This window comes from Amblyomma maculatum, chromosome 1 (genome assembly GCF_055883805.1).
Source record: "Amblyomma maculatum isolate TAMU_Amacu chromosome 1, ASM5588380v1, whole genome shotgun sequence".
Taxonomy (NCBI): Eukaryota; Metazoa; Arthropoda; class Arachnida; order Ixodida; family Ixodidae; genus Amblyomma; species Amblyomma maculatum.
Window position 1 is genome coordinate 189823909 of NC_139344.1, and position 19595 is coordinate 189843503.

Genomic DNA, 19595 nt, shown 5'->3' on the forward strand with positions numbered 1-19595 from the left:
CTCGGTGTTGAGAATTGCAGTTGATCCAGTGTCGCAGGGACCTCACAGTTGTCCTGGATTCTCGGCCCCATCTGACTGAAAATCATGCGCACACACACACATATATATGCAGGTTGTGCCACTGAACATGTACCAGGGTTTTAAAAATGAAAAGCACTTCGTACGCAAATGGAATCCAATGAATAATGTTGTCGCCACTCTGGAGTTACCCAGGTTATTTTTTTTTTCTTAACTAGCAGAATAATCGTCTAATTACTCGGTTCTTTAAGTACTGGCCGAGGACCCCAAGTGGAATAGATATAAAGTTACATACCGGAACTTTACCTGGCAAATCATTGATGAAGGGAAAGGAGGTGTTCGTTCCCTGGGAATCGCACTGTTTAATCTGTAAGCATCCGGAGGCCATCGATCACATTTTTTTTTTTATTATTGCTGGGAAGGCGTTTATTTTTGTAACGTGTTGCAGAGGACAATCAAAAAAAGAGCTGCCGTTAGACTCGTGCGGATTTAGATTTTTCCCAACAGACAAAGAGGACGGGGCTCCGTTTGCTGTTGCGCCTCGCATGTTTGACGCTCCCGTATGGCTGGGAATTTTTGCGATCGCAACGCGAGGCCTGCGCGGTTGTATTTTCGAAAAAACATGCATATTTTAGAAGCGTAGAAGTTACTGACAAATGTCTCTGAGCCCCTGCCGCGATGCTTTGCCCAAGGATGCAGGATCGAATACCGGCCGCGGCGGCCGCTTTTTAATGGAGGCGAAAAGCAAGACGCCCCTGTACTTTAGATGTCAGTGCGCGTTAAAGAACCCTGGGTGGTCGAAATTTCCTGAGGCGCCCCTTATACAGCTTGCGTCGCTTTGGGAGGTATCTGCATCATAAACCAAACCACATGTTATTCAGTGGCTGTCTAGCTAGACCCTGGCCTTGGCGACTCGTGCAGAATTTTGGCGCGGCGAAGCCTAGCCCTTCGTGTGGGTTGTGGCTGTTTCGTTCTGAGAACTTGAAATAATAATAATAAAAAAAAGTGGAGGGCTTAAATTTGTAGAGCACCTTCATAAACTTCTCAATAAATTGTGTTCTTCACGGCATACCTCGATCATGTGGTCTTTTTCTCGCGTTCCTAAAAATGCCCGCGAAAAAAAAAAAAAAAGAAAGAAAGCCTTACATGACGGGCGTTTGCGAAATGTGCAATGGGTGAACAAGGTCAAAGTGTGGTAGACCACGGGCAAGAGAACTGGGCGTTTTGAGCACTAGTTGTAGGTATTTAGGCCTCCGCTTTAGGCATGGCATGACTGCGCGACGTCGCGGAAGCGATAAGCAGAATGCCGGAGGCTCCGGCACCTACTACCGGAGCGAAGCCTTGTCGCTTTCCCGTGGCCAGTCACACTAAAGCTGACTTTGTTCGCCCATTCTAGGTGAGGGTAACAGTTGTTTGCCTCTCTATGCGTCTCTAAAAAATTATATCTATAACGATATTCAAAGTGGAAAGCCGTTGTAAACAGGAACAGTCCGGCCAATTTTCCTTTCACGAGTGTTGACTTCGTCAAGGAGAAGGGGCAGATCTGTCTGGTGCTGTGGAGATGGCGAGTGCCTCCTTGGCCTCCCGGGTAGCGCTGATCAACCATGCAGTGCCGCTCATCCCACTGCTCCAAAGCCTCATTGGACGGCTTTAAATGGTGACATGGAAAAAGGTATAGGCGTCGTCTCACCGTGGGCATGCTTGTGACATAGTGCTGAGCGTATTTAGTGTGATGGCGAACGAATATCGCACGCAGCCTGCACGCGAATTGGAGCTATGCAGAGATAGATGATGATGATGATGATGATGATGATGTCCTGAGACAAAATGGCTAGAGATCGATTTCATCCACCGGCGTGGTGTACCATCTTCTTCACATTGAGCTGTGTTTCGTTGCCTGGGCAAGAAATCTTCTCCCTTCGAACGATCCCATCATGAGAGGTAAAACAGATCTCAAGATACCCAAGTTGTAAGTGAAAAGAAAACGCTCATAGAAAGGTTTCTGGTCAAGGTTAGAACCTCTCTCTCTTCCCGGTTGTGTGTGTGTGTGTGCGTGTGTGTGTGTGTGTGCGTGTGTGTGTGCGTGCGTGTGTGTGTGTGTGTGTGTGTGTGTGTGTGTGTGTGTGTGTGTGTGTGTGTGTGTGTGTGTGTGTGTGTGTGTGTGTGTGTGTGTGTGTGTGTGTGTGTGTGTGTGTGTGTGTGTGTGTGTGTGTGTGTGTGTGTGTGTGTGTGTGTGTGTGTGTGTGTGTGTGTGTGTGTGTGTGTGTGTGTGTGTATGTGTGTGCGTGTGCGTGCGTGCGTGCGTGCGTGTGTGTGTGTGTGTGCGTGGTGAAAAGAATGCAGATTTAATTTAATTTTTATAGTTTAACGCCGTAAAGCGACTCCGATTATGAGGGACGCCGTAGAGGAGGGCTTCGGACAGTTTCGAGCACCTGGAGTATACTATGCTCTCACTTCGTGCATCTTGCTTTTCGCCTCCATCAGAAAGCAAGCTACCACATCTGGGATTATCCCACATCTTTGAGTTCCGCAGTCGAGCGCCCTAGCTACTGAGCAGTCATTCATTATTTTAATATTTTTGGCTTATTAATTACTTATTTCAATAATATTATGCTTACACATGGTCCCCGGCCGTAGCATTCGCGAAAGCGTGCACGTGAATATCACCACCGCGCAGCAATGCGCCCACACTGGTTATTTTCCCTTGGAGTAAAAACCATGGCGGCTTCGACCAGGGACGTTGATAGTGAAGTCTGAATTTAATTTACCGTCTGACAACACTGAGGGCATCGGTGAGCGGCTAGCAGTGTCTTTCACGAAACCTTACCCACGTAGTTTCAAAAAGAACACAATGACCAGTGCTGCAAACCTCCCACTGCCACTATCTCCAGTTTTTGAACCGAAAATTCTTTAGATCTTTCTAGATGAGAAAAAAAAAATGTTCAAGCAAGAAAAAATTCCTAGAGTACTGTAGAAACTACACTGCAGAAATGTGAAATCCTAAGCGTTGTCACTGCACACGGTGCATCACGTTTACTCTCATTATCATTATCAATCAAGTGCACCTAACTACAGCGTCGTTGTCATCGCTACTATCATCCGCACGGTAGACAGGGAGAATTATGACCGTTTGACGATCCCGGGCGTGCCACAGTTGGTTAAAGCGCTCGGCTGAGGATCCGAGGGATGGAGGTTTGATTCCCGGTGGAGACAGGATTTTTATTTTTCTGATGACAAGTGACACATTTGCGCTCAAATTTGACGCACAACATTCGCGCACGGGTCTTCGTTCCATGAGCCCAGAAAGGCTTTCGTCTTAAAAAAGATGCGTAGTTGAGTCGCAAGTTCTTTATTTCGCGGGTATCTCTTAAATCGATGTTTCGTAAAACTGCATGAAATGAAGGATCTTAATTTTTTGAAAAATGTTGCTCACCAAGTTTAAGGCACAATCTTTATTAATAAAAATATATATATATAAACATGTCAATCCTGAAATGAATATTACGACAAACAGTTGTGGGGGTTTGGTCAAATATTTAGGGGAATCCTTCAAGGTGGAGTATATTTGTAATAAGGGAGTAATTACTCATTGCATCCACCCAAGCGCAGCCATACGGCTACAAAGGAAAGCTATACAGATTTCTCAGAAACTTCGCAGTTAAAGGAAAATTCGTCCGGGGATCGAACCCAGGACCACCGTCTTTCCGGGGCAGTCGCTCTACCAACTGAGCTCACCAGGACGGTCATCAGAACGGATGGTAGGGCGAGAGCGAATTGATCCATAACTCGAAGTGGGAATGGTGTTTGATCAAATATTTAGGGTAATTAATCCCCCCAGGTGGAGTAGATAAGTAATAAGGGGTTAAATAAATATTTTATTTGTTAGCCCAATTCCCATATGGCTCAAGTTAACCGCGACACCCGGCGTACTACTTGCCGGCCGACCACCGTAAGGCGCCAGGTTTCTAAACATTCGTCTCAAAACTGCGGCGCAGCCGCTTTTACAATGTGTTCCAGTTGGTCACACGATTTATCCTTGCATAAAACATTCATATGCTAGTCAAGTTTACACTAGCTAGCTCGCGAAGGGATTCAAGCCAGCGACATTGTACCTCAAATTGTATGATTTCAAACTGTGGTTTCGGCAAAAACGGCTCCCAGACGCCATGCGAAGCATTTTCCCAAGTAGGACTGAAATTTTTGTAATAATAGCAGGATCTTTTTCTAGTTTCTGTGAAACGTTGCACATGAGTGTTGATGTGTTTAACGCTATTGAAACTTCCGCACAAATTAAATATTAAAGTTAGGTCAAATAAAGATATCGAAGGACCAGACTCACCTGTTGTGAGATTATTCACGGGTGCACTAGCACCTTCATGAATTTATCGAAGAGCAACAGCAGAGCAGTGCAGCGCTGCAGAACTAGAAGACACACAACACTCCAGGCTCACCTGACCCCTGGATGTGCTATCCATTAACAGAGCTCCAAGTTTATCATTATTTCCCGAAATGTAAAAAGCTCTGCAACAGTGCATAAAACAGGATGCTTAAACTTGCGTTGGAATTGCATTTTTTTTTTAATGCGTTTGCAGCAGGGCTTCCATGTCGCAAAAAGTGTCCGACAATATCGAGTGAAGCTTTAATGGAAAGGAGCCAAATGGATAAAATGAGATCCCTTCTCCGCTTTTAGGGGAGAGGTAGGGGCGGGAGAGGAAAACTATGGTCGCCAATCATATAGTAAAGATCTATGAAGAGTGCATGTCACACTGATTGCTGGATTTGATCGGGACAGTGGAGAGCTGGTATGGTGTGCCACGCGGTGGTTGTATGATTGGATCACACAATTCACTGTCACGGTCTGATCCCGTCAGCGGCTGCTCCGTCCGGCGGGAACGCTAATGTCAGTGAATACTCATGAATCACACTGAGCATCTGGGAACTTTTTAATAAGTTGATATGCGCTCACTATATGAATTTGAGTGTGAACTGTTAATGGTGCAACTATAGTGTACGATTTCGCTGTTACATGTCTGCTTGGATATGATATATTCATTTCCAGTTTTGTCTGGAACATCACATACTATCAGCAACCAATGAAACATGAACAGCAAAGTGGGATTATAAAGTTGGTGAAGCTGAGGTTAATGTTATTTCAAATGCGTTAGCCTGTTCTCTAGAAGTGTTCATGGACACGACTTTTATTTCCTCCCCAGGAACGAGTAAGTTTGGTTTTGGTATATTAAGTTTAACGTCCCGTAGCAACTCAGGTTTCGAGGGACGCCGTAGTGGGCGGCTCCGAAATAATTTAGATCACCTGAGGATTTTTAACGTGCATTGACATCATAGAGCACATGGACGCATTTTACGTTTCGCCTCTATCAAAAGGCGGGCGCTTCGGTAGGGATCGAACCCGGGTCCCTCCGCTCAGTAATCCAACGGCCAATCACTAAGCTGCGGTGGCGGATTACTGATAGATTTGTTTTTGTGTGATCATTTTAATCCTCTTGTTTGGGTTTCGTTCGTTTATTATAGCACATTTTTCTCGAAAATGTTCCTGCGCCTGCTACTGGCGTTAATATTTTCATTTCCCGGAATCATTGTTTTGCGAAAAATCACGAAAAATACGTTCCATATTAAATTTCAACATTATTAAATTTATCCACATTTCAGCATTCATAACAAATAAATAACGTTATTATAATGCTTTATGCTACCTCGGGAGGTTTTGCAAATTCATAAAAACCTCTTTGTACTAGACTTATTGTGCCTATCAGGAGCGAGTTTTTCCCACTGCGTGCGCCTCTCAATTCCACCCTTGCAGAATACTTTTTTTTTTTGTCTGTAATTTTTTTTTACGTGCTGATATCCGTCAACGTCCCTGTTGCTTCTCGTCACTATTTTTATTCACGCACCCTCCCACCGATGATGCTAAAACGACCCTTTAATGACCGGTACCAATTCCAGCTTCTCACTCATCGCGTGAGAAGAGAGCAAAGTTGCTCGAGCGCTTGAGGAAACACTGATCTAAAACGACTAGCACAAGTTTTTGTGCTAAGCGTATTTCAGGTTCTCGTTTCCATGAACAGACTTACGTCCCAGTGGGGCTCTTGCACCGCAAGTGAAAATAATTTTCAAATAGGCTAAATTTATTCTCTTTACATCCCTCAATACAAGTGACAAGCACGAGCGCAGTGCGTAGCTGCGTGCGCATCCCTCCGCAACAGCAGACGACGGTGAAATTGTCCGTGGACGGCGCGGGAGGGCGCCACCGACACGGTGCGTGCAGGAAAAGCGGGCGGCCTGCGGCCGACTCCACCAGCGCCGGTCGCTGTGCAAGAAGGTCCTGTCATCGGGCGTTCACATTATGCGGAGCTCGCGCCGGCGTAATGTAACATCGCGCTAACTGACCGCGGGTGAAAGTGTACTGGCGGCACGCTGCGGTGCGCCACCCGAGGATAAAAGGCTCGGAGCGCCTCATCGCGACTTTGCTCGATTTATTCGGCTGCCGTCAGAGGCATGCAAAGACCTGTCATGTTTTTTTTTTATTTTTTTTTTTTACATACGAACGTCATCTATCCGATGGGTGAAACCTGCATACATGTTTCAACATCAATAATTTTCACGCATGGTTTCGAAAATCGGGCGCCAACGAAGATTTCAGCTGCGGACAGCAGAATGCGTCAAGCTCGCGGACTTATCCCTCCATCTATTAGCTAATCTGATTTTTAATTGAATATCGCCCATGGATACACGCAGCACAGCGGAGAAAGGCCGTCGAATAGGATCACCAAAACCGAGAGATAGAGCGCTGCATAGTCGTTTTGTACTTTCGAAAGACTGTGCCCTGGCATTTGATGTGATGGGCAGAACAATGCACAAAGCAGTGAAAGCAAACAGAGCAAAATTAAACATATGTGTTACTGGCGCCATTGTTTTACACGTGACTGATTTTACGGATTATTTGTGTGTTGGTGTACCAATGTGCAAAAAAGAAAAAGAAAAAAGAATGCTTCGACGCACTGTGTTGACGTTTGGGGTTAGCGTCCCAGACAGCAAAAAAGCATGAGCCCAGTATTGGGGTGTATTGGCAATATGTTTGTCCTATGTAGCGCCTGTCATTGCCAATACATTCCCAATATTGGGCCAGTGGTGTGCGCTGCCTGCGATAGCCTATATTTCCGTAGTATTTAAAATTTTAAAGAACGTGAGATAAGTTATGCGGCCAAGAGTAATTAGCTATTTAATAAACATATCAAAAACAAAATGCATCGCCTGACTTCATTATCTATGAATGACTATAATTTTAGCAAAAGGCTTTTTTGATGCCATGATAGGGGGAGTGAATAAAGACTGCAAAATGTAGCATGACATATACTTCTTGAAGAACCACGTCCTGGGGCAAGAACAGAACGTTATTACGGTCACCGGGAAATGCAAAGTCAGCCGACCACAAGCCACTTGGGATGGGTGAGCTCCGTCTGCCCAGTGGTAAAGAAACTCGTGCTGCACTGTCGCACCTGCACTTCTTTGAAGACCATTGTTGCAGCGGTCGGAACGGCTCGCGGCAACTTTTACCGATGCTAATTCTGTCGGAACCCGGGTGTGTCCCAAACGGGAGAGTCCCGTTCATTCAGCGGGGGGAAGCGGAAGGGGTGGCGAACCCCCCCCACGAGACCTTGGGCGCTTTTAGCCGCCCGGTCTTGGCCGGGGCCCAGCGGCGCTGTCTCCAAGCGGCCTCACGTGGCCGATCGATGCGGGGGCTTCCCTTCCGCGGGCTAATTGACTTTTGAGCGGGGCAAGCCTGGCCTTCGGCGCCAGCACGTGCTCCGGAATGTTAGGGAAAGTTGGAAAAAGGCGAGCCACGAGCGGAGACCTCCTCGCCGCTGAGAGAGACGGCCCCGCCTCGAGGCGCGTCACGCTCGCGTCAGCGGAGCACCCGCGGCGAGCCAATGAGTACGCCGCAAAGTGACGACACCGCGGCGGCGCACGCTGGTGGCCGTGCGCGCGACGAAAGAGTGCGGCGCACTATAAATGCGACGCGTGGCCGCTGCTGGGCGAACCGTTGCATACGGCTGGGTCGCGAGAGCTAGCCGCTGACCCTGAGTGATCTGTGAGAGTGCGGACTTGTGCGCGGCAAATTCGAGGACCGAGCGCATCGTCGGGGTGCGCGCCCGGCGAGGGCAGTGTGTGGAGTGGTCACTGGCCAGCGCCCCCCGGGTCACGACGGCTTCTCCGCTGCGGAAAAGCTTTGACTTTGAGCACTGCGTGCAACTTTCGCCATGTTACGCGTCGTCCGGCATGGACTCGCCCCATCTGTATGAGTCGGCGAGCAGCGAGGACCTGAAGCATCCGTCTCGACAGCAGCCGCCGCTGGTGCTGAACGCTGCTGCGCTGGGCGCGCGGCCGCAGCTGGGCGCCTTCGACTTGGGCTCGGACGGCTGCGTGCCGGACCTGGCCGAACTGAACACACCCGAATTGTCATTCGACCTGCAGGGCTTTATCGCCGACTCGTCCTCTTCGGCACACTCGTCGAGCAGCCTTGAGGAGACACTGTTCACGGACCTGCTGACAGAGCAGCAGAAGCGCTACGGTGGCCAGGCCTTTTCCATGCCCCACCAGGGTGGGTCCCTGAACGAGCACCGATACGGCGCTGAGGCGGGGCTCGGCATCAAGCAAGAACCGCTGGATCAGGCCGAGTACTCGAGCTGCCGCGAGCAGCCCTACGGCCGCGGCCTGCTCGCCTTCCCGGGCCTGCACGGCGGGGCCCCCGCGGCCGCGCCCACGCTCAGGCCCGTGGCTGTGTTCTCATCGGGCCAGCCGCATGGCCTGGCACCGCCCCAGGGGCCTCTGGGCCTGGCGCCGCCGCCACCGCCTCCACAGGGCGCCCAGCTGCACAGGCTCGGCGGAGGACCACCCGCGCACCACAACGGGCTCCGGCCACTGGGCGCTGCACCGCCGGCCAAGCCGCAGCCGCACCGTTCGTCGACCGGCGGCAAGAAACTGCTCGACAAAGGTTCCGACGAGTACCGCCGTCGGCGCGAACGCAACAACATCGCCGTGCGCAAGTCCCGCGAGAAGGCCAAGCAGCGCTCGCGAGACACCGAGCGCAAGGTGTCCGAGCTGAACCGCGAGAACGACTCGCTCCGCAAGAAGGTCGAGCTGCTCACCAAGGAGTTGGCTGTGCTCAAGTCGCTGCTCACCAACGTGGGCGTGCCACCGGAGAACGTCGACTCCGAGATCGCGCGCTCGCTCCAGGGCTACTAGGCGGCGCCCGCGGGCCGCCCCGTGTCTAGTCAGCTGTACAAAGGGGCCCCCGGGCCTGGACTCGCCGGCGCCGGCTCGCGGCGGACCCCCAGTGCGTACCCACCCCCCTCATTCAGACTGCCGCCCTTCCCCCGTCTTGCGTTGAGTACTGTTGCACCGTTTATTTTTTTAAGAAAAATGATATCAATATTAAAGTCCATTTTCCGTTCATCGAAGTGCTCGCCCCGGTGTGTGTGTCTCTCGCCCGCCGCTCGGAGCCCCGGCCTCAGGGCAGACGAGCGGCGGCGCCGTGTCCAGACACGACGGGTGCACTACTGGCCAGGGGCTTCTTCGCGCAGAATGGGACGCTGTTGTGGTAGCCTTCGGTCTACTTATTTCTTGCCTAATTTTGTCAGAAGGTTCTTTTGGTTCTAGCTTTTTTGCTTTAATTTTCACTTGAGATATATGCCGTACTGCTTGTAAGCACATTAAGGGTTCCCGACTTACCTTGTGCCAACCAGATTTGCCAGGTTGCCTGTAAGGTAAATAACTCGGTATGCATACGGTTCTCATGGCACTTGTGGCTTCAGATATGTCAGGCTGTTTGGACAGGTAGTAGGTGACTAATGGTTTATATCAAGGGCTCCAGGCACCCTTGGCGCCTACCAAATAGGCTAAGCTGTTTGCACTGGTATTATTTGGGCGTACCAAGGGTGTCGAAAAAAACAACTCTAAGGTCGATACAGAATAAACCCTTAATACGTACCGTACTCGTATGTCTTAAGGGTTCTTTCTGCGTCCTTTGCGCTGTTTCCTAGGTTCTAAATATGCTCCACCAACTAGTTAAAACCTAAGTTTTTATATTAGGGGTATCCCTGGACCAGATAAACCAGACTGCTTGCGCGAGTATTCATTACTGCATACATGAAGGGTTCCCAACTGGCTACCAGGCGTTGCTTTTATTCGGGGTTTGACGCTTCTCGTGGCAGAAGAACGCCGAGGTCCCCCTTTGCTGTGCCTGCGGACACAGGTAAGTGCGCTGCCGAAGGAGGCGTTGGGCATCAGCTGGGTGTCCAATGTGAAGGCCGGCCCTTATCGTGCGCGGGTTCAGCGCGCGTGACGCAAGGCGGCCGCACTGTCGTCGGAAGCGAACGGAGTGCACGTTGCCAGGGCGACGGCGTCCCGCGCGCTGCCCTGGGCAACCGTGCAGCTGTGTCTTTAGCTCGGGCCTTGTGCAATCCTGAGGATACACTGTTTCAGCGCTTGGAAATATTGCGGCCGCAACTTAGGCGCACTGTGCTGCGCTCCTCGCCGTCCCTCCCATCGATCCGCGCGCGCTCTTTCGAGGCCACCCACGGGCCGGCGTCACTGCCGCCGGTTTTGTTGAATATGGTACTCATTGATGAACAGTTGCGAAGGCATTGCTGAGGTGTCCCAGTTTTCGGCCGAAACCTTTGTTTTGCCAGTCTTGCGTGCACCTGTCAGCAATACGCTTAAATGGTACTGATTTATTACGAATTTAGCATAATTTTCAGTGCGTAAAGCTTCGCTCATCATTTTTCGCAGAGAGTGACAGTCCCTGCATCCACAGCTGTACCGTTAGCTGATATGCTCGTCATCACGTCTTTATCTGTTTAGATGATAGTTCTTTCCTGCGAATTGTTGAGGGGCAAAGAGTACGCTTACGGTATATATAATTGAGCAAGAGACCAGAAGAAACGAGACATGGAGCCGCGTCTGTGCTATAGCATGTGCATTTCTGCTTTTTCGTAGCGGTCTCTCTCGCTCCTTCTGTCCCCCTGCGTCTTTGTACGAGTTTCGCACTGAGAGAGGGTTAACGTTTTCAGTTCGAGTGTTCGGACAGGCGGCGAGAGTGCAGCGTTCCTTTGTTTTCTTCTCCGGTGCCCTTTCAACAGCACTCTGCTGAGGCAAAGTCTCTCAGTAGGGAAGCAACCAGACATTTGGTCACGTTGCGTCTTTAGCTCCTGCGGTGGCTAATTATATATAATTCCAATTTGATGATTTTCGGTCGATGCGCTTTAAAAGCAGCCAACTGACCTATCTTTCAGCTTCAATTCACACACAGGAGAGCGCACATCAGACTCCGATGCAGACCACAAGGGTGAAAATAGTGCACCAATAAGTTACGATGTGAAAGAAGCTATATAGCATGAAAAAGAAAGGTTGAACTTCAGCAAATCCTGTAGTAGACGTCGCTACGAAACCTTGGCGCGCTCTGCGAATAACCCTTGCAGCAATCCAGAAGAGAGGCATGCACGCGAGATTTCTTAATAGAGCCTTTTTTCGGCTGCAGACTAAAAAAATAATTTAAGATAGATGCGTTGAAAAGATCTTCCTACGTAAGAAAGCGTAATAAGATGTCGGAGCGGAAACAAAGGAGAATAGCGGCTATGCTTTTTTTTTTTTTTTTTTATCGCCTACATCTGCGACAAAGTACGATAGCAAAGGGCCGCGAAGACAAGATGTGACCAGCAGTAATTCAGAGAACTCTGTTCCCCGGCCGAGCAGCCAGGATGGTTGCTTTTTATGCCGAATGAAGCTGGATTGACAATTTTATTTTTTGCATAACTAGCACCTAGCTGGCTCCCCTATGACGTGTTGCATCTTTGTAGCAGCGCGCACTGTTAAGCAAGAGTGCCAGAGGAAGTGGAGCAGCGTTTGATTTTGGTAAGCGGTTCATCTTTACTCTCTCTGCAGTACTGGAGAAAGAGGGGGGGGGGGGGGGGCAGCTCGTGTGTTTAGGTGCTTTTGAGGTTATTATTTGACGACCAGAGTGCGTGTGGACCCCGAGGGTACATGGTAAAGCGCATAACTAAAGAAAGGGAGAAAAATGGGGTTTTCCTGCCGCACTCATGCAAACCTCACAGCGTCCGCCTCATTTTGGCCGTTCCGCCAAAGCAGACGCTACTCTGCTCTTCCCCGAGGAAACCAAAATGAAAATCCACTGGCGTCACCACCTTGTACGTCGATAGCTTTGGCGTTGGAAGCTGCTTCAGCCATCCGCTTGAGTCCACGACCACATTCGAGGGCGAATAGCCTAGTGTGTAAGGGATCCAGATGCGTTAAATAACACGGTGGAAAATTCTGAGCCGGGGTATCAAGGGAAGCGCCTCTCTCTTGTGCGGTCAGTATTCCACAAGTGGCATGTCAGTATAACAAATACAAGGTGACCAGTGGTCATCTTTCGGAATGCTGTGGGCAGGAAAACAGTGTCGCATGACAGAAAAGGGCAGAATCATGACTCCTGTAAGGAAAGTCTCGCACCGCATAGAATGGCACAGTCACTGAAATAAAGGGCGCAGTGGCTTAGGTCCCGCGTGTGTGTCCGGAGCGCAAGTCGTTTTATTTACGCGCGTGGATCCCAGGAGTACATATTCTGTCATCTCGCATAGACTTCAGTTTTTCCTCCAAGAAGCCTTCCGTCCCTCAAAAGCGTCACAGCATGCAAAGGCCATGATCCCTACACCAGTGATGCATCATGCTCTCAGTAGCCGAGTGGTGCAGCTAGCTTTACTACTGCGCTTGTGGGGCCGCCGAGGAAAACTCCCACGCGCACCCGAGAAAGGAAGCAGCACAAAGAGAAGGCGGAACGCAGCCGGGGACAACCCAAAAGTCGTCCAAGGACTCAGCTGTAAACTAAACCCGTTCCCTTCCCTGCGTGCGATCGTCGCAGCGCGCGTATCGTGTTTCGGCAAGTGCTCGCAACGTGCCGACCGAAAAATACAAACAAGCCCGGGCTAGCCGATCCCACGGCGCAGCCTCTCAATGCACGGCTGCTGTCTTCTGCTTAATCTTCTGGGGCCGACTGAGTCGCGTCTCGGGGCCGCACCTTGCGCCAGTAGCTCCTCTTTCTGCAAGCTTATCAGATTCGGAATAGTTATAGGTTCTCGGAAATTACTCTTTTTTTTTTCGTTTTTTTTTTTTTAAACTGCGCCATAGCTATAAGCAAACCAAGATCGCCAAGTTTGAAAGAGCATCTCTGCATAAGCGACGCCATTTCTTGTTCATTTCCTTTAATATTTTGTTTGTGCGAGAAACATAGACAACACCAAGAAAGGGGTGATAAAAAGAAACGCCAGCAAAGGCGCGCCCACGCTCTGCTCGAATTTCTTGTCGTCGCTCTTGTGTGCGGCAACAGAAGCACGCTGCAGTCGTCCACGACACAATATTCAATCTTCTATGACTGAAAAATGGTCCTCTTGTACTGTAGTCCGGTAAAACTCGTGAAAAAAGCCAAGTACCCATCTAGCCCTTTAACCACCAACCCCGAGTCACGCTCGTCCGGCTCGACGTTGGGCTGCTTCCGCCGCTCAGGATGAGTTAGGGTAGTTAATTGCGTTGTCTGTAATTTTGGAACCCTATAGACTGTTTATACTTCGCCTCACAAGATGTTTGCAGCACTGCGAAAGGCAGAGGCACCCCGGTCCAATCAGGATCACGCGCACTACAATATGCAATTGTGGCCCTATGCGCATCTCCCCCCCCCCCCCCCCCCCCCCCCCCCCCAAATTGGCCTGGGGGACAGTAGGAGCGTAACTCTCTATTACAGTGCGCAGGGGCGAGAGGCACTTAGGAGCACAATTGCAAGGGCTCTTCTGCCTTTCGCAGTGCTGTAGATATCTTGCGAGACGAAGTATAGGAAAAACCGCATTTTGTGTATTTCGCGCATGTTTTGAGCCAATAGCGCTACATATCAAGAGTGCTGGAGGCGGTGATGTTAGCATGGAAAAGGTGCTCCTTGGAGCAGTTCCGCCTGCAGCGTTGCTGACTCTCTCGAATCAGTATTCGACAGTGGCTCTTACCTCGTTTTCGAACGGGTTACGGCTGCAGTTGGCGACAAGAGCGACGGCGACAATGGGGTGCGAGGACTACTAATTTCGGCTCCGTGCAACGCCCTACCTCAAGATCTACTGTCAAGCGTTTGACAACTGATCACGAAAAATTGTTTCGTTAGGATGAAACACTTTGTATGTACTTTCAGTTTGTTACATTGCATTTAACCTAAATATAACTAAAATTTCAGTACTATGCGACCCATTACAACGGTATATATGCACTGAGAGACAGCCACCCTGAACGGCATTTATTTTTATTTCTAGGATTTTTGGACACATTTTAATCAGAAATCATTGATGTAATATATTTTCAGAATCAAAAGTGCATGCAATTGTAGGAGCACTTACAAAAGCGTTATTTTGGTACGGTTTTCGGGAGTTAAATTGGTGGTTAAAGGGCTAGGGAGGCCTTTCAGAAAATAGCATCGACCGATCCCCAGAATGCTGCGGCTAATCTATTAAGCCTTTCACTCTTTCATCTGCCACATCTCGCGCTCTCTCCCAAATACGCGGGTTCTTGCAAAATCAACTTTTTTCTCCAGTTGCATCCTACTATAGCTGCAGTATCCCATGAACAACTAGTCGCGGAAGTACGAGGGCGAAACCACTGAGCCAGAAAGGACACGACTACGTATAGTTCACCAGTAACTGTCGGAAAAATTAAACAGCACTGCAGAATCTGCATTGGAGTAATGCAAAAGGACGGTTGCTGCTGTTGGTTGCTTTTGATTCACTTCTTGTTTACCAATTTTAGTCTTTGGTATTTTCAAATTGCGCGCCAATCCCTTCCTATGTCCCTTTTCGGCTCTACTTCCGGTTCCGTAACGTCACATTAATTCACTTCTTGTTTACCCATTTTAGTCTTCGGTACTTTCAAATTGCGCGCCAATCCCTTCTTATGCCCTTTTTCGGCTCTACGTTCGCTTGCGCGACGTCACATCCACTACGTCACATTAATTCACTTTTTCTTTATTCATTTCAGTCTCTGGTACCTTCAAATTGCACGGCAATCCCTTCCTATGCGCTTTTTCGGTTCTACTTCCCATTGCGTGACGTCACATCCTTGACGTCACATTTTTCACTTCTTGTTTACCCATTTTAGTCTTCGGTACTTTCATTATGCGCGCCAATCCCTTCTTATGCCCTTTTTCGGCTCTACTTCCGGTTGCGTGACGTCACATCTTTGGCGTAACCATAATTGACTGATTTAATTAACTATTTTAGTATTTGATATATTCAAATGTGGCGCCAAGCCATTCGCTAATGAAACCATTTTCACCTTTACTTTTTCATTTTTTGCCTCTAATTAGTTACCTAATTAATCTATTTGCCTAATTATTTTTTCGCGTACATTACATCATCCTCCATCGATTGAGACCACTCATTAACCTCTATGACTTCTCAATTACTCATAACTGCTGCGGACACGGTTTGCGGTCAGAAATCTGTGAACATAGTGAAGTTATTAACAGTAAGTAATATTTCATTATGCATTACGTGGGTTCAAATACTGCCGGCTTCTTTCGAAACGGCTCAGCCTGTGTTAGCTCGAAGTGTGACGAAGCGACAGTACGCGTATCTCATGCATGCCCTTGCTGTCGGGCTGACTTGGCCAGAGCTGTCAGCGTGTACATAAGGCCGATAGGCCGACTCAGCCCGGCAAACGCCCAGAGATATACTGGCCGTTTAAGCGAGTTCAACAAAGTCGAATCGAGTCGGGATGAAATTTTCAGCTATGTTCTCGTAAGCACTGGCGCGACAAGCCGACTCACCGTGACAGCAAGCAGGGTTGACTCGCTACCATTTCCGCGGATAATACAGAGATTATTAAGCTCTTTGCGAGTGAGTCGCGTCTCGACTCAATTTTGAGCAGCGTCACCAAGGAAAAACGATGAATTTATTTCTGTTTGCTCTTAGCATGATTTTTGTTTATTTAAGACATGGTAAATGTGGCGCCTACCTGGTAAGTGGGCCTTCTTTCTTCTTTTTTTTTCTTGGATCTTTGAAATGGAGTCGCGTCTCGACTCACTTTTGAGCAGCGTCACCAAGAAAAAACGATGAATTTCTTTCTGTTTGCTCTTGGCATGATTTTTGTTTATTTAAGACAAGCTGAATGTGGCGCCTTTCTACTTGCACATTGCATTTGCCCCAGCTTCAAGCCGCATTATTCATCTTTAGGCTCACTTCCCGTGCAGTGTATTGTGTAGTTACCGAGGCTCACCCGGCAAAATGCCGTTTGTAAATAAACAATTAGCTGCTTCATAGAGGCGCCATTATTGTTTCGTAAATACGTCCAAAGAATATCTCTTTGCCGTATTTTGCTATTAAAAAATAATGTATAACGGATTACTACATGCTGGAGCCGCGAAGATATTAAGGGGTTTTAACGTCCTGCAGCTGCTCAGCCTATGGCGAAATCTGTAGTGGAGGCCTCCGGGTCAATTTCCAACACCTGGGATGGTGGCGTCGCACAGAGCACGGAGGCTTCCTAATCTAGCTTACATTAAGATACGGTTGCCGCGGAGAATATCAAGCCGCATCCTTAGAGACCACTGCGATACGCGCGCTATATGTAACGGAAGACATCTGATTAACTTGGACCACCTCGGTATCTTTATTCAGCACGGAAACCTCAGTAAATGAATATTTCTCGCGTTTGACTCAATCGAAACGCGAGGTTCGCGAACTGTATCAACCTGCTGCTCAGTAGCGGATGTCGCTGAGCCATTGCGGCTGGTGATGGGAAAACAAAATTACAGTTTGGATTTATTCAGAAATATTGAGTGATTAGTATGCAGATCTCGGTCATCGTTTACAACTGCATTTTTACTTTTAAAATGTTGCTTATTTTTGAGCAAATCGAATCCATATTACGCATCTTGGTGATTTCGAGGAAGCTTCTGTGAACGCTCTGCGCATGAACCGGCTCTTGCAGAGCAGAGCAAAATACTGCAGCAGCAAAGAATATCCATGCGCTGCATGCATCCTAAGATTTCTGGACGGACTGTTGGCGACGTTGAAAAGTTTGACGGCCGTCTGACGTAGATCGTCTTCTGTATAGGGTAGAAAGAGAACAAAGTTTGAACAATCATAGAACAATGGTATTTATGAGTGGCAGGCGCATCTTTTCCCTCTTTGCTAATCGTAATTCCTCCTGGAATATCATGTCCGAAAGTCATTTTCGACTTTAATGTATACATATAAAATAAATTCACACTTTTGTGCAAACATATCGTTCCCTTTCCTACTGCGCGACCCTGTACACTTCTCACCAGAGTCCGAACTGAGCGCCGAGGGAGCACCATTAGTTGCTTCTAAGCACAAGCTCTCGGATGCGTGGTAGTCAGTGTCTGCATAGCCATCAACGGCTCTCGCTGCTTTGTTCTTCATCAGCAAGCTTCGCTATCCGTGACAATCGCCACGCAGCCTGACAATTGCCTAATGATAAGGACAGCATACACTGACGTGTTTTTTTTTTCTTTTTTTCCCCCCTTTCTTCGGACAGGAGTAACGCGTTCAGGAGGCATATCGCTGTTGTCTTACCGCTTTGCATGCATATGTATAGCAATATATAGTAAGACTGAAAAACTTTGCCTCTGCGTGTCGTAAAGCAACCGTCTGGCCTTAACTGGTTGGGTCATATACTACATCATTAAATCAGTTCTACCAGGCATATAGTAGTTTAGCTACAGATCTCCCTTATCTCATATATCAGCGCGTATTTAAGCGTGTTTTCCTGTGGCCTTTAGCACTTGAAACACGAAATACTTGTCCGCTCACTTGCGAGCGGCCTCGAGGCCATGTTTTGCAGGGCCCCGCTGGTCCATTGCAGGTAACAAAAGAAAACAACTATCAAAACACTGCTGGTCGAAAGGGTGGTCGGGCCGTCGACCCTGTGACAACAGGGCCGCTGTTCTCGTGACACGATGGGCCCAGAAGCGTTAACGATGTGCTCGGATGAGTTGATGCTGCTGGCTGGGCGCGCGTAACGCATGTCGGCAGAAAAGACGCGCAATTTCGCACAGACAAACGTCGGTGACAGCGACAGCCTGGATGGCGATCCGCGCCATACGTCAAAGGACGCGTGTATGGCGCTTCTTGTACAGCCAGGAGACGGGTAAGTATTGAAGCGGCTCTCAAATTCGGAACCTAAATTCTTCACTCAGAAACGTCGGCAAAAAAAAAAAAAAAAAAAAGGAAAATATGGACGGAGTGTTTGAATTTGCATCCACATGAAGATTCGTAAGAATGCTCCACTTGGCTCTGAAGCTGAAGTCTTTGAGGTGCGTTTTTCAGTTTCCGGCGTTTACTTGTGGGCGCGAGCAACTTGTCAACAGTCGCTTGAAAATAGCGGGAGATCACCATTGTATTTGTCATCTAAGAACGTGCTACAGTAAGACGCCTCGCGCTGCGAATCATCATGAGGATATTGCAGCCTGTTCGCTTGTTTTAACTGGAAAACAAGTAGACGTAACTTCCTCAGGCGGAGAGCTAGATGTCCTGTTACCCGGTTAGTGGTGTGTAGAGGGCAATGCCTCACTATAACAGGGGATGTAGGCGTTAGAACCGGACGCCATATGCCCGGGAAGTTATGCCATCGCGTGGCGCGTGGTTGCTTAACCGCTCTTATTTGAATATCGCTCAGTCAAACAAAATCTCAGGCGCGTAAGCGCAATAATAGCCAGGGGAACATTGTTACGGGCAGCAAAGCTGCGAAAAAAAACAAGTTCCAGTCCAATTAGAGAGGACGTGCATAACCAAGTGCTACAGGCACAAGCCTAACTTGATACACTTAAAAGCATCCGCTGCCAGAGTTAAGAACAGCATGGAAAGAATGGCTGGTGTGCACATGGGATTGTTGCATAAAACCGCAGCCGCTGGGGGTGCGCAGGGTGTGCTTTGGTAGATATGTTGCACAGGCCGTCAACAGTGGCAAATACGATCTCTTTCCTCCGCCCTTTCTTGATGTTGTTATAATTAAGAGATCAGAGGGATGGGCGGGAGAGATTCATTCGGCCACTGTCTCTGTGCCTTTAGAATGAAGCTGGCAACAGCAGTGAAAGTCTTGCCGCATTTCATTCACATAGTAGACTCAGTGCGGTGAATAGCTGCGACACGAGAAATTGAGCGACAGGCCATATTACTGAGGCCTAGGCCTTATGTGCCCCATTAGCACGAAATGCGGCGGCGTCCGGCATCGATGGCATGGAAATTCCGTGCTATGCTTCTGGCAGGTGGCGGGTGACAGGTTGCAGGCATATAGTTGCACATGTCACTCACCAGCCACCACGTGCCACAGTCATGTTCGTCAGGAGGACCGGTCAGAGCGACAACAGCTTTTGGGCGAAGGGGATTGTGGCCACCTGCCACAATCAGTTGAGTCAATCTAATGCGAAAGCATGAGAGCCCCCATTACGAGAGAAACCTAGTGTCACTGAGGGTGCCGTCATGAAACCACCTACCACCTGCCGTCCGTCA

At 48.8% G+C, this 19595-nt stretch overlaps 1 protein-coding gene across 1 annotated transcript; it reads left to right on the forward strand.

Annotated features, from left to right (window-relative positions):
- The first annotated feature begins 8063 nt into the window (after positions 1 to 8063).
- LOC146205210 (uncharacterized) lies at positions 8064 to 9497 on the forward strand. The gene has a single exon (XM_084589918.1). The coding sequence runs from the start codon at positions 8317 to 8319 to the stop codon at positions 9280 to 9282; it is 966 nt and encodes a 321-aa protein (XP_084446044.1). The 5' UTR covers positions 8064 to 8316; the 3' UTR covers positions 9283 to 9497.
- Positions 9498 to 19595: the final 10098 nt, after the last annotated feature.